The 12,422-nt window shown below is 40.5% G+C and overlaps 1 protein-coding gene across 1 annotated transcript; it reads right to left on the minus strand.

Moving 5' to 3' along the window:
* Positions 1 to 4,506: 4,506 nt before the first annotated feature.
* Positions 4,507 to 10,999, minus strand: LOC138643298 (patched domain-containing protein 3-like). Its single transcript, XM_069732229.1, has 4 exons — positions 10,259 to 10,999; positions 7,621 to 7,742; positions 6,840 to 6,985; positions 4,507 to 6,140 (listed from the first exon to the last, which is right to left on the minus strand). Exons 1-4 carry the CDS (start codon positions 10,997 to 10,999, stop codon positions 4,507 to 4,509), a joined length of 2,643 nt encoding a protein of 880 aa, XP_069588330.1.
* Between the last annotated feature and the right edge of the window lie 1,423 nt (positions 11,000 to 12,422).

The raw sequence follows: 12,422 nt of genomic DNA on the forward strand, positions 1-12,422 counted from the left end.
ATGTACTTTTTGTGTTGAGTAAATTGAATTCCTACTTTTGAACATGACTAGTGTACCATAGTTGGGAAGGACAGGGTTAAATCCCAGCTCTGCAGTGTCATGATCAGATACACCTGTAGAGTTTTGCTAAGAAGCAGGAAGTAGCTTCATGGAGTGGCAGTCTCCTGAGGGAGTGTTAGTCTGCTGAGAGAGACATGATGGAGACTGCACTAAGCAGTCTGTGAGAGCTGCAGAGAACAATGTGGAAGCTGCATCCTGCCCAGTGTGAACTGTGCACGGCGCTGGAAGCTGCTGGAACTCAGGCTGAAGGGGATATCACAAGAGTTGGATCAGGACTCTTCTGTGTATGAAGCCGACTGCGGTAGAAAGTAATGTAATCTGTTTGTTTGAGGCCGCACTGACATATGTGATCACGATTAAATGCACAGGCTGAGGGCAGAGAACCATAATTATCAGTGGTTGCTTTGGTCAATAGCTGCCTTGTTTGACCAAACTGGGGCTAGCTCGGCCGTGTATGAGTAGCCATAGCTTGTTCTGTTTAGTCAGCGCTTAAACAAGGCTAGGGATTTATGCTTATGAGTTTGTTTTAAAAGCTATGCAACCTGTGGAAAGCAATAAAAACTGCACATGTTTGGACTAAAACTATATTGTCTGTGTGAACGCTACCTAAGACTTAATGCCTAGCAGAGAGAGTGAACCTCTACACTGAGTAGACTCAATAGATGGTGAATTTCTGTATATCTGCCATTGTTCTCTGACCACTACAGTTATGTCGCTGCCTAGAGAGAATTTGCGACTGTACATTTTTGAAATTTATGTGAATCTGAAAGCAGACCGCCGGTATTAAAGGGATTTTCCAATTTCAATTAATAAATGGATAAAGAGGGAAATGTTACGAAACCTTAACTGACCTGTTAAGTTCCCCCATTATTTCAGTGTTTTTACTCTAATGCTTCCCACAGTTCTTTGTTTTTTTCGCCACAGTTTTTATCTGCCTTTTGCACACATGACTAATGCTGTCAATCACTGGTCTCAAGCTGTCCACCTCTGAAGCAAGAGATAGGCTGTAGTTAGGAATTTAACAGAAGTACTAATAATAATAATTATCATCTTTCAATTCATCATCTTTCCCCCATCTCACACGACCTCCCCAACGAATCTATCCATTACAGTAAACGGCTGCCCACTCTCCCCAGTCCCACAAGCCCGCTGTCTTGGGGTAATCCTTGACACTGATCTCTCCTTCAAACCACATATCCAAACCCTTTCCACTTCCTGCCGCCTCCAACTCAAAAATATTTCATGGATCCGTACATTCCTAAACCAAGAATCTGCAAAATCCCTAGTCCATGCCCTCATCATCTCCCGCCTTGACTACTGTAACCTCCTGCTCTGTGGCCTCCCCTCTAACACTCTTGCACCCCTCCAATCTATTCTAAACTCTGCTGCCCGACTAATCCACCTGTCCCCCCGCTATTCCCCGGCCTCTCCCCTCTGAGACTCCAGTACAAAAGCCTAACCATGACATACAAAGCCATCCACAACCTGTCTCCTTCATACATCTGTGACCTCGTCTCCCGGTACTCTCCTGCACGCAACCTCCGATCCTCACAAGATCTCCTTCTCTACTCCCCTCTTATCTCCTCTTCCCACAATCGCATACAAGATTTCTCTCGTGCATCCCCCCTACTCTGGAACTCTCTACCACAACATATCAGACTCTCGCCTACCATCGAAACCTTCAAAAAGAACCTGAAGACCTACCTCTTCCGACAAGCCTACAACCTGCAGTTACCACCGATTGACCAAACCGCTGCATGACCAGCTCTACCCTCACCTACTGTATCCTCACCCATCCCTTGTAGATTGTGAGCCCTCGCGGGCAGGGTCCTCTCTCCTCCTGTACCAGTTGTGACTTGTATTGTTCAAGATTATTGTACTTGTTTTATTATGTATACCCCTCCTCACATGTAAAGCGCCATGGAATAAATGGCGCTATAATAATAAATAATAATAATAATAATCTTTATTTATATAGCGCCAACATATTCCGCAGTTTAACAGTTTCAAACACAAAAGTCATAAGTAACAACGTTAACAATACAATAATTAAAGCAAAGTAAAACGACCCTGCTCGTGAGAGCTTACAATCTACAATGAGGTGGGGGAGATACAAAGTACCGGTGTGTATTTACAATGATGTATTTACAATGATGGTCCAGCCATCCTCAGGGGTTGGGTAATAGATAGGGATAGTGAATGGGCTACACACACACACAAACATAAAATGACTTTGATTAGTGAACGTGATAGGCCGCTCTGAACAAATGTGTTTTGAGTGAGCGCCTAAAACTATGCAAATTGTGGATGGTCCGAATATCTTGGGGTAGAGTATTCCAGAGGATTCGCGCAGCACGGGAGAAGTCTTGTAGTCGGGAGTGGGAGGTACGGATTAGTGCAGAGGTTAGTCGAAAGTCATTTGCAGAGCGCAGTGGTCTGTTAGGCCGATAGACAGAAATGAGGGAGGAGATGTAAGGGGGTGCCTCACTGTGGAGAGCTTTGTGGGTGAGAACAAGTACTTTGAATTGTATCCTGTAATGAATGGGCAGCCAGAGTAACGACTGACAAAGAGCGGACGCGTCCAAGTAACGATTAGCCAGATGGATGACCCTGGCTGCTGCATTAAGGATGGACTGGAGAGGGGAAAGTCGAGTGAGGGGGAGGCCAATTAATAGAGCATTGCAGTAGTCCAGGCGGGAGTGGATCAGGGCGACAGTGAGGGTTTTAGTTGTCTCCATGGTGAGAAAAGGGCGGATTCTAGAGATGTTCTTTAGGTGTAAGCGGCACGAGCGGGCAAGAGATTGTATATGGGAGGTGAAGGAGAGATCGGAGTCAAACATAACACCCAGACAGCGCGCCTGCTGCCAGGGTGTTATTATGGTGCCACCCACGGAGATGGAAATGTCAGATTTAGGGAGGTTAGTAGATGGTGGGAGCAGAAGAAGTTCAGTTTTGGAGAGGTTGAGTTTCAGATAGAGAGCAGACATGATGTTGGAGACTGCAGACAGACAGTCAGTGGCGTTCTGTAGTACAGCGGGGGTAAGGTCAGGGGATGACGTGTATAGTTGTGTGTCATCAGCATAAAGATGGTACTGAAAGCCAAATCTGCTGATGGTCTGTCCAATTGGGGCCGTGTAGAGGGAGAAGAGAAGGGGGCCAAGGACTGAGCCCTGAGGTACCCCGACAGCGAGAGGAAGAGGAGATGAAGTGGAGCCAGAGAACAGAACACTGAAGGAGCGGTCAGAAAGGTAGGAGAACCAGGAGAGAGCAGTGTCCTTAATGCCTAGTGACTGGAGCCTAGAGAGTAACAGAGGGTGGTCAACAGTGTCAAAAGCTGCAGAAAGATTGAGAAGAATGAGCAGAGAGTGGTCACCATTACGTTTTGCTGTCAGAAGGTCATTGGTCACTTTGATGAGTGCAGTTTTTGTCGAATGTAGGGGGCGGAAACCGGACTGTGAAGGGTCTAGGAGGGAGTGAGTGGAGAGGTAACGTGTAAGGCGGGAGTATATCAGGCGCACCAAGAGTTTAGAGATGAAGGGGAGATTGGAGACCGGTCTGTAGTTGTTTGTGCAGGATGGGTCGAGGGTGGTTTTTTTTTAGTAATGGAGTAATGATAGAGTGTTTGAAGGAGGAGGGGAAAATGCCAGAGGAGAGGGAGAGATTAAAGATTGTAGTTAGGTGACTTGTGACGACTGGAGAGAGAGACTGGAGGAGATGTGAGGGAATGGGGTCGGTAGTGCATGTAGTCGGACGAGAAGAGGAGAGGAGCTTGTAAGTACTGTATCGTTTTATCACAATTCCCTCCCTTGCTCATTTTTTTCATTGAAACCCCCCTGCTTTTTTTATTTAATGAAAGAGTTGCCAACCCCAGATCGGTGATATTTCTAAATATCGTTTAGTAAAAACAACATCATAGAAGGTTCCTTAAGGCGTCCGGAAATCACCCAGCTTTATAACAGAATTCATGCTCAAACTTTTGAGTTGTAAGACCTTGGAATGCAGAGCGGATCTCGCAACCCTCCACAGCCGGTCTCGCAGTGAAAGAGTAAGACCTCGGTCTTTGCATTAACCCACCTCTGCCATGTAATCTACTAAGCTGCTAATGAATCGTAACTGTTCTAATGATGCTACCATTCAGTAATAGCTTAGTAGAGTATGCGGTATTGCTCGGTTAATGCAAAGAGCAAGATCTGTCTCTTTTATTGCAAGAGTGGGAGCAGAATATGCACTCTGCATACCAGAGAGTATGGGACCATAGTCTTCTACAAAGTTGGGCCTTTTCAATGGACATTAGGGACCCTTCTATTATGTTTTTACTACATTCTATTCAGGAAAATCCTAACTCTGGGACTGCCCACTGATTTATCAAATACAAAAGGGGAGCCCAGATGGGTTATAGGTACTCTAAGTAAAGTTGTCTCTATGTAAAAACATTAAAGTAAAAAGCTAGGGGCAATCAGGATCTATGTTGTCATAATCAAATTTTGTTTCTCTTTGACCGTTGTTTAACCTTTGCTCATCTCTATGAGCTTTAATCTTGGTAGCATCATCATTTCTCATACAATTCCCAAACAATGTTAAAAACACTGGAAGAAAAACTAGTCCATGTATCAGACCAAATGAAATGACCAGAAATATGATCTTAAAAAATGTTCTAAAGATGTAACTCTGAGCTGCAGATAGGGCTACCACCCCCAGGATGGTGGACACAGCACCCTGTACTATAGGATAGCCAAGAGAGTGTAAGGCATCAATCAACTTTTCATTTGCGTTGGCTTTCTGATTTGAGACATAAGCATATGTAATGTGAGCAGAGAAGTCTACTGAAAAACCAATGCAGATGATGAGGTTGATCATCGAAATGGAATCTAAGTTAACATCCCAGTACGCCATGAAACCCGTAACACCTACTATAATAGACACTATGGTGAATGTCACCCACAACGAGCACAGAGGATTTGGAATTAGCAGAAGTGAGATCACAAACATGGTGGCAGCAGCAACAGCGACATTTTGGATGGTGTTATCTATAATTACGGCATATTGGTCAAAATATATAAATGCGGGATGATAGACAAGTACCGGAATCTCACAACTCTTCGCTGTATCTCGAACTTGGTTTAGCATGTTTCTCTCATCCACTGCTGAAGTAACGTTTACAGTCTGGATAAAGAAACGAGAAGCTGTTATAGCTCCCGACTGAATGTCCACATCTTGTTCAAAGTCTGGAACTACATTGAATAATATTGATAAATTACTGATAAAGTTGTGTTTATCACTGATGTTCAGGTTCATCTTTTTAGCCACATCAATGTATACCCTCATCCAAGATTCGGAGAGAGACCCACCACTAACATAGGAATTATTTATAAATGAATCCAGACACTTGTCAATCTTACTCTGGACATTTGAATCCCAGTATGAAACCTTCTCAGTCACCACAACCATAACTCTGGGACCATACTCTGAAAAATATAAATCCTCATCATCATAGAAGGATCGAATGTAAGAACCATCAGTAGCTAAATTTCTTAAGTCAATTCCTTCTTGAATCTGAAAACACCCGTATATACTGCTGGCCATATATCCTCCATAGAGAATAATAACAAAGATCTTAGCCCAGATGTTGGTGAGGAATGGACCATAATGCTTGCGAAAAAAAATAGTCATTGGATGGTCGGTCTCTTTATCAGTGATATGGCTGTATCCTCCTCCAACACAACACATGTTATATGCAGGTGAACGATGGTCATCTTTTTCTTTTGCTACTTTCATACAAGTGAACCAGTGCCTGTTACTCTTCTCTCTTCTGCCATTGAGAGCTAAGAAAGCCCCAAAGCAAGTGACATTGTAGAAGAAACAGAACAAGATGGCGGTCCCGGTGTAGATACAAAATGATTGCACTGACTTAAAAGAGGTCAAAATACCAATGTAGAAAGCGAGAACATCGGTGAGTGTCGTGATTGTTATAGAGACAGCAGCATCCGCGTATGTCTCAGCCATTCTTTCTTGAACTTTATCCTTTACTTTAGTTTGTTGCCAGCTGGAAATCATGATGAACATGTCATCTACCCCAACACCTAGAAGTAACAGTAATAACATTCGAAAGTTTAAATGTAAGGAAACTTTTGATGAGATACTTAAAAAATAAAACACACCAAGCTGACGTTTTCTCAAGTACACGCATTTAGCATTGGTTGAAAGATCTAAAATTCCAATCAAATGAGACAGATCAAATGCTCATGGTTAAAACATTCTTAGAAGAAATTGTCTTTTTCAAACCTCATAAATTATATTTGGTTTACTGTTTATTGCTTATTTCTACAGTATTGCCATGATTGGATCCAAAAAGCTTTTAGAAAGGGGTTATCTGGTTTAATAAAACTGCTATTCTCTTTCTGCAAGTTGCTTGAAAACAACAAACTTTTCTTTATCCACCCTCCCTGCATCCAGCACTGAGTTTCCACCGCTGGTCCTTATGTCTGTCATTGTCTGTAGTGACGTCACATCAACGCAATGAACCAAAAAGCTCTGAGCAGCTCATTCAGTTATTGGCTGCCATGCTATTGATGTGATGGGTCAGCACAAATGGCAATAACAGACACAGGGAGCAGCGATGGAGCCTTAAAACTAGACAGGGAAGGATCATTAAAATTCAGGTTTCTTTTTTTATTTTTTTTTTAGAAAAAAACAAACAAACTCAAGCTCAAAGGTAGAGGGATTATTCAAAACCAGAAACCCCTTTCAATAGTATTCTGTGTAGATATCTAGAAACTTACCAAGAATAAGGAATGGAGCATTCGCAACAGTAGCAACAAAGGGCACCCCACATAGTAACAAAAGGCCAAAACTAGATAGAACGGCCAATCCAGAAGAAATTACTCCAAATCCAGCCACCCAGAATTTGTTCCTCACGCAATCAAATCTAGAGGATAGTAAAAGCAAAAAAAATAGTTACTTCTAAAGTGAAAATAATGTCTATGGGGGTGTCTTAGTAGAAGAGGATGATATCATGTTGAATGGGACACTTTTTGAATTTGAAAATGTTTCTAAATTTTTGCAACGCATTTCGATGCCAGACTTGTGCTTTTCTCAAGGTAAAAAAAATAAATTATGGAGGTGTCTTGTCTCTTCCCTAGTGGCATATATTTGGGGAATGTATTGTCTGACATGTTAAATATTTCAACATGCCATATCATTAGTTTTCTAGGAAGATAGGCTATCATCCGAGGTGTTTGGCAGAATGTTTTTTTTTATTCCTCAATTGAAAACACAAGCATGCTATACTCAGATGACCATGACTGCGTTCTCTATAGTCAGAGAGTAATAACCTGCTGCGAATCATTGGTGCTCCGGAGCAATAGCTGTCGGTCACTGACAACTGACAGGAGAAATTGCGTGAGCATTGTCGAGAAATGGTTGGTCCCAGTTTTCGATTTATGCGTACATTTTCAAGGAAGAGTAAAAGGAGCATCACAAGTTCTTTTATAAGATGCTTCAGTAATGCTATTTTAAGAGATGCGAGTTAAAACATAAACACATTCCACTACATTATCTTACCTAATACAGGACACAACTGCAAAAAATATGGTGACAAAATACGTAATAGAAAACAATGGGATCACTGTTTTTGTTGTGCCGTCAAATTCTTGCTGACGTGATATTGCCGTGAAAAAAGATACCTGGAATATAAAAAGTAGAAGTTATAACAATTTATATTTTAATGAGCAAAAAGACTAAAAATAAAAACCACCATAATGCTGACTGCAAAGTGTAACATCTTCATACGGTACATTACTAGTACTAGTGTTGCGAAGGAGCAAGGCTTTATTCACATTGGTGTCAATCTATAGGGAGTTTTGGTTCCATTATTCTTTTGGCAGAAAATGATCAAGGAAAAAGTATAATACACTGAATAAATTGCAGATGAAAAGAGGCGAGAGTTTGGAAATAATCAAGCGCAAGACGGATCTTCAAAAATTATAAATACACATGTTCTATGTAATTTGATACAATTTTTTTGTGCTGCCTTTTTTGCAATGGGAAATCCTGAGGGAGCAGAAATAATAGACAAGTGACTAAACATGTGAATGAGATCTGTAAACATTTAACTTATAGATATTAATTAGTAAATTTGAATGCAATTTAATTCTACTTGAATTTTGCAAAAAATCCACATTCGGCAAAATGCATTTACTCATAAAGGGCCATTAAAAGGTTAAAAAAAAATACTGCACTCACCTTACCAGTCATCTCTTCTGCCCCTCTGCTCCTCATTGCCACACATCCAGTCCTTGTAGCGTCTTCTGTTCCTTGTCGCTCACTCTGAAATTCAGCATCTTCTGATCCACGCCATTCACGCGGAAATCCCAGACCAGCGTGAGAGACGGGGATCAGAAGATGTGACGAGGACCTGACGGGTGACGTAAGGAGTGGTGGGGTCAGAGAGATGACCGGTAAGGGGAGCATATGTATTTGTCATACTTTTTCCATATTACGTTTATTATGTTTTGGGGTCTCGATAGACCCCAGAGCATGCTAAAGGAAAATAAATTAACAGAGAATAATTTCTCAAATTTAATTTTCCAGGAAATAGTGAGAAAATAGGCGAATTTGAATTTTGCCTGCTCTGCTAATCTCCAGTACGGTAAATTACACATTTTCATTTAGAAATCTTACAAATTTATATTTTTATATTTTTTTTCCCTAAATCACATTGTGTCACTTTTTTGTTACTAATTTTGTCTTAAAGGGTAAAAATAATGCAGAATATTTTTTGGTTTTCCATCTTAAAGTATGACAAAAATGTAATAAAACTTTTGTTTTCACCACAATTTATGGTGCAACTTTATGTCATACCACAGCTAAAAAAACCTTTTACCATTTAAGGCTATGTGCACATTCTCTGCCGATCTGCAGCGTTTTTTGCGGTGCAGAAACGCTGCAGATCCGCAATTGATTTATAGTACAATGTAAATCAATGAGAGAAAAAAAAGCTGGGCACACTTTACGGAAAATCCGCTGCGGAAACGCTGCAGTTTAAAAGAAGTAGCAATCCGCAGAGGTAAAAAATGCAGCAAATCCGCAAAAAAACGCAGAAAAAACGCACAAAAAACGCTGCTTATCCGCACAATATCCGCAGCTGCGTTTTCTGCCAGGAGAGGCAGAATCCGCACCAGAAATTCCTAAGGCTAAGCCGCAACGTGTGCACATAGCCTAAAAGTTAATAACAAAAAAAATGTGGATGATAACAATACAGCACAAATGAAATAATTAATGATAAAAAAACACATGGTATAGATTCTAATAGACAGCATATTTTACCATATGTGTTAAAACATTAAGAGCTCATGCTGCTTGTATTGGATTTATGATTTATGAATCAATATGGCATCTATAGAGATCTTTGGGTTTATATTGGATTTTTGTTTCTGATTTCATAATGAACGCTTTTCAAACAAACGTAAAGTGTTAGCCTCCTGAAAAATAAAACATTATAAACTGAAAATCGTAATATTTGTAAATGATTACCATAACCGGTAAATTACTTAACTCTCCGTAACCATATTCTCCCATTCCAGTCTATAATATATGGCCGTGATATTTCATGTTTTTAGCTAAAAGAGTATAGTCTTGAGTAATTGCTATCGGTGTGTGAATATATGGCTAGTGACTGAGATCTAATGTTTTTTCTTGGTATGAGAAGATGCCACTTTTCTCTTTCTCCAGAAATTCAGACCCCAAATTCAGACATAATACATGCAGCCTATATCCATTTTTTTTTTTACAAATTTTTTTTTAATTGCTATGTTAGGAAAATTATTTTTCGGAGGGTTACTGTTTACTAAGTTCTAAAGAAATTGTGATTTTTGTGATATTTCCTCTATAAACATTGCTTCAAGAGGAAAATATGTAATAATATATATAGTGTCACATAATATGCCTATGGATCCATCAAACGAATTGGGTCTTTTTGCCACCATTTAGGGTGCACGCAGCTGTTCTAAAATTGATATTAAAGCTACATATGCTTCATAGTGTTCACTACTAAATACACATGGTTATATTACAGTTATATAGTAACTACTTATATTTCTGTATCATGAAATTACAATTGAACAAAAAAAAATGCTTATTAATGAATATTAAAGGAATTTTAGACTTAGCAACGTTTCAGAAATCATGATAAATTCCTTACCTTTATTTCAGTGAGTTGAAGACTATTCTTTGTGAAGAATTTGATAAATTCATTGATCCACCGCAGGCTTCTTTCTCTGTCGCTCTCGCTGTCTTCTCTCAGATAGTATATCAATTTGATTGCTTTGGCTTTTTGCACAACATCATCTGAATTTAGCGTCACTCCACCCAGGTATGTTCCCAGGAATATTTTACCTTGAAACATGGGGTAACTTATTGGTATTGTCGCTATCAGACTCACATTACCTTGTACCACAGAGAGGAGAGGATTAATCGTCATACATGTTTTTCCCTGGATCTCTGCACATAGTTGATGAAATGTGAGGCTTTCGTTAGCAGCGGGATCCATCACTGCGAAGTTCTGCACCATCTCATCCAGCTTCATAAGCTCTTCAAAGGTCTGAACGTTTATGACATTATCGGATGTACTTACGGCTATGAGCGAAACAAACAAACCTTCTGTATATAGTCGCTGCGGAGAAAACTGCCCGGAGTCATCGGTGGGAAAATGTGTCTTTACAAATTCTCTCTCACTTTTAGCCGGGCCACCGATTGGGGTGAACTGTCCTTCGATGTCATTTGCTTGTCTTTGGGGTAAAAAGTAAAAGCCGGCTCCCAAGCCAGCAGATAAAGCAAATGGAATTAGTAGGAACCACCAGGGGTACCTTCCCACCAGCTTACCAAGCCAACTGAAGGCACGAGAGAGCGGTTTCTGTATACAGTCTGTGTGACACCTGGCCATCATCAATCCCCTAATATCTATAAAGAATGAAGAACGAATATGTTTCTACTGTTAATAGTGATTATATAGCACACCTCAGCGACGCCAGAAGCAGCAAATAATTGGATGACAAATGCTTTCTATTGCCAATAAAGATTTTCCACGGAAAAAGGAAGTTTTCCATATCTGGTTTACTTGGTAACTAATGCACAATTGACCTTTGCACGAGGAGATGTGTTTTTCGCACTATGACAGCTAAAAGTCCAGTCATTAGTATTAATACAAATAAAACAGAAGTGAATTAACTGGAAAAGACTTGTCAATGCTACCTGCCAAATGAAATGCATGACATGATAAGGACAATGAACTAGGGGCTGTTTATAGAGCTCATATACTCACAGGGCAGGTTGTGCCTTCTCCACCCTCTTTTCATGCTGGGGACAGCGACTGAGCGAAAAAGACCCGGGACAGGTCAAAATTTCTCCCCAAATGGTTGCCTGTGTTTCCATATAATAGTATATTGAATCTGTACACCAATAAGATATATTCTTGTGAAGCATTTGAAAATCAGAGGGTGTGGTTGATTTTACTTTCCACTGACTGTTGGGATCAATCCCAGTCCACCTGGCACCCGTAACAAATGTTGAGTGCCCACCAACACGTTACTGTTTACGGAGCTCTACATGTTGCAACTAAAATCTTTTCAGCTAGGCACAAAAACTTTAGCTTACCACACCATGAGAAATAATATGGAGGTTTTGTCATACCCGGCAGGCAGCGTTCTTTCAGAACTTGTCTTCAGAGCTGGTGGTGGTGTCCTGATGGATAAGTGCTTCCGGCTGTCCCCTGAAAGTGTAGACCGCCTAACTTTCATAAAAATGAACAAGTCATGGATCTCCAATGATTTTGCACCCCAGTCACGGATTGAGCAGACTAGACAATGGTGTAGTTTTTAGTGTCATGTATTGATCTCGCGTTATTGCAGTCTGTGCCATCTTTGTGGTATCTTTTGTGCCTGCTGTTGCTACTGATGCTGATTTTACACTTTTTTTTTTAAATATGGAGACTCTAATATGGGTCTCCACCTGATGGGTTTCCTGTAGTAGAAGGTGTATCAAAGGCTTATTATACTGTTTCAACTCTATGGAAATTGATGCCACTTTAGTGGTGTGTGACAATTATTTTTTGAAGTGTGGAGACTCCAAGTTGGGTCTCCATCAGTTGGCTTGCCTGTAGGGGAAGGTGTGTTAGAGTCCTATTATACTGTTTCTACTCTGTGGAAAATGATGCTACTTTATTGGTGGGTGATAATTTTTTGAAATGTGAAGACTACAAGGTGGGTCTCCATCTGTTGGGTTGCCTGTGGTGGAAGGTGTGTCAGAGGTTTATTACACTGTTTCTACTCTGTGTAAATTGATGCCACTTTACTGGTGATGACAATTAT

This window comes from Ranitomeya imitator, chromosome 6 (genome assembly GCF_032444005.1).
Source record: "Ranitomeya imitator isolate aRanImi1 chromosome 6, aRanImi1.pri, whole genome shotgun sequence".
Lineage (NCBI taxonomy): Eukaryota > Metazoa > Chordata > Amphibia > Anura > Dendrobatidae > Ranitomeya > Ranitomeya imitator.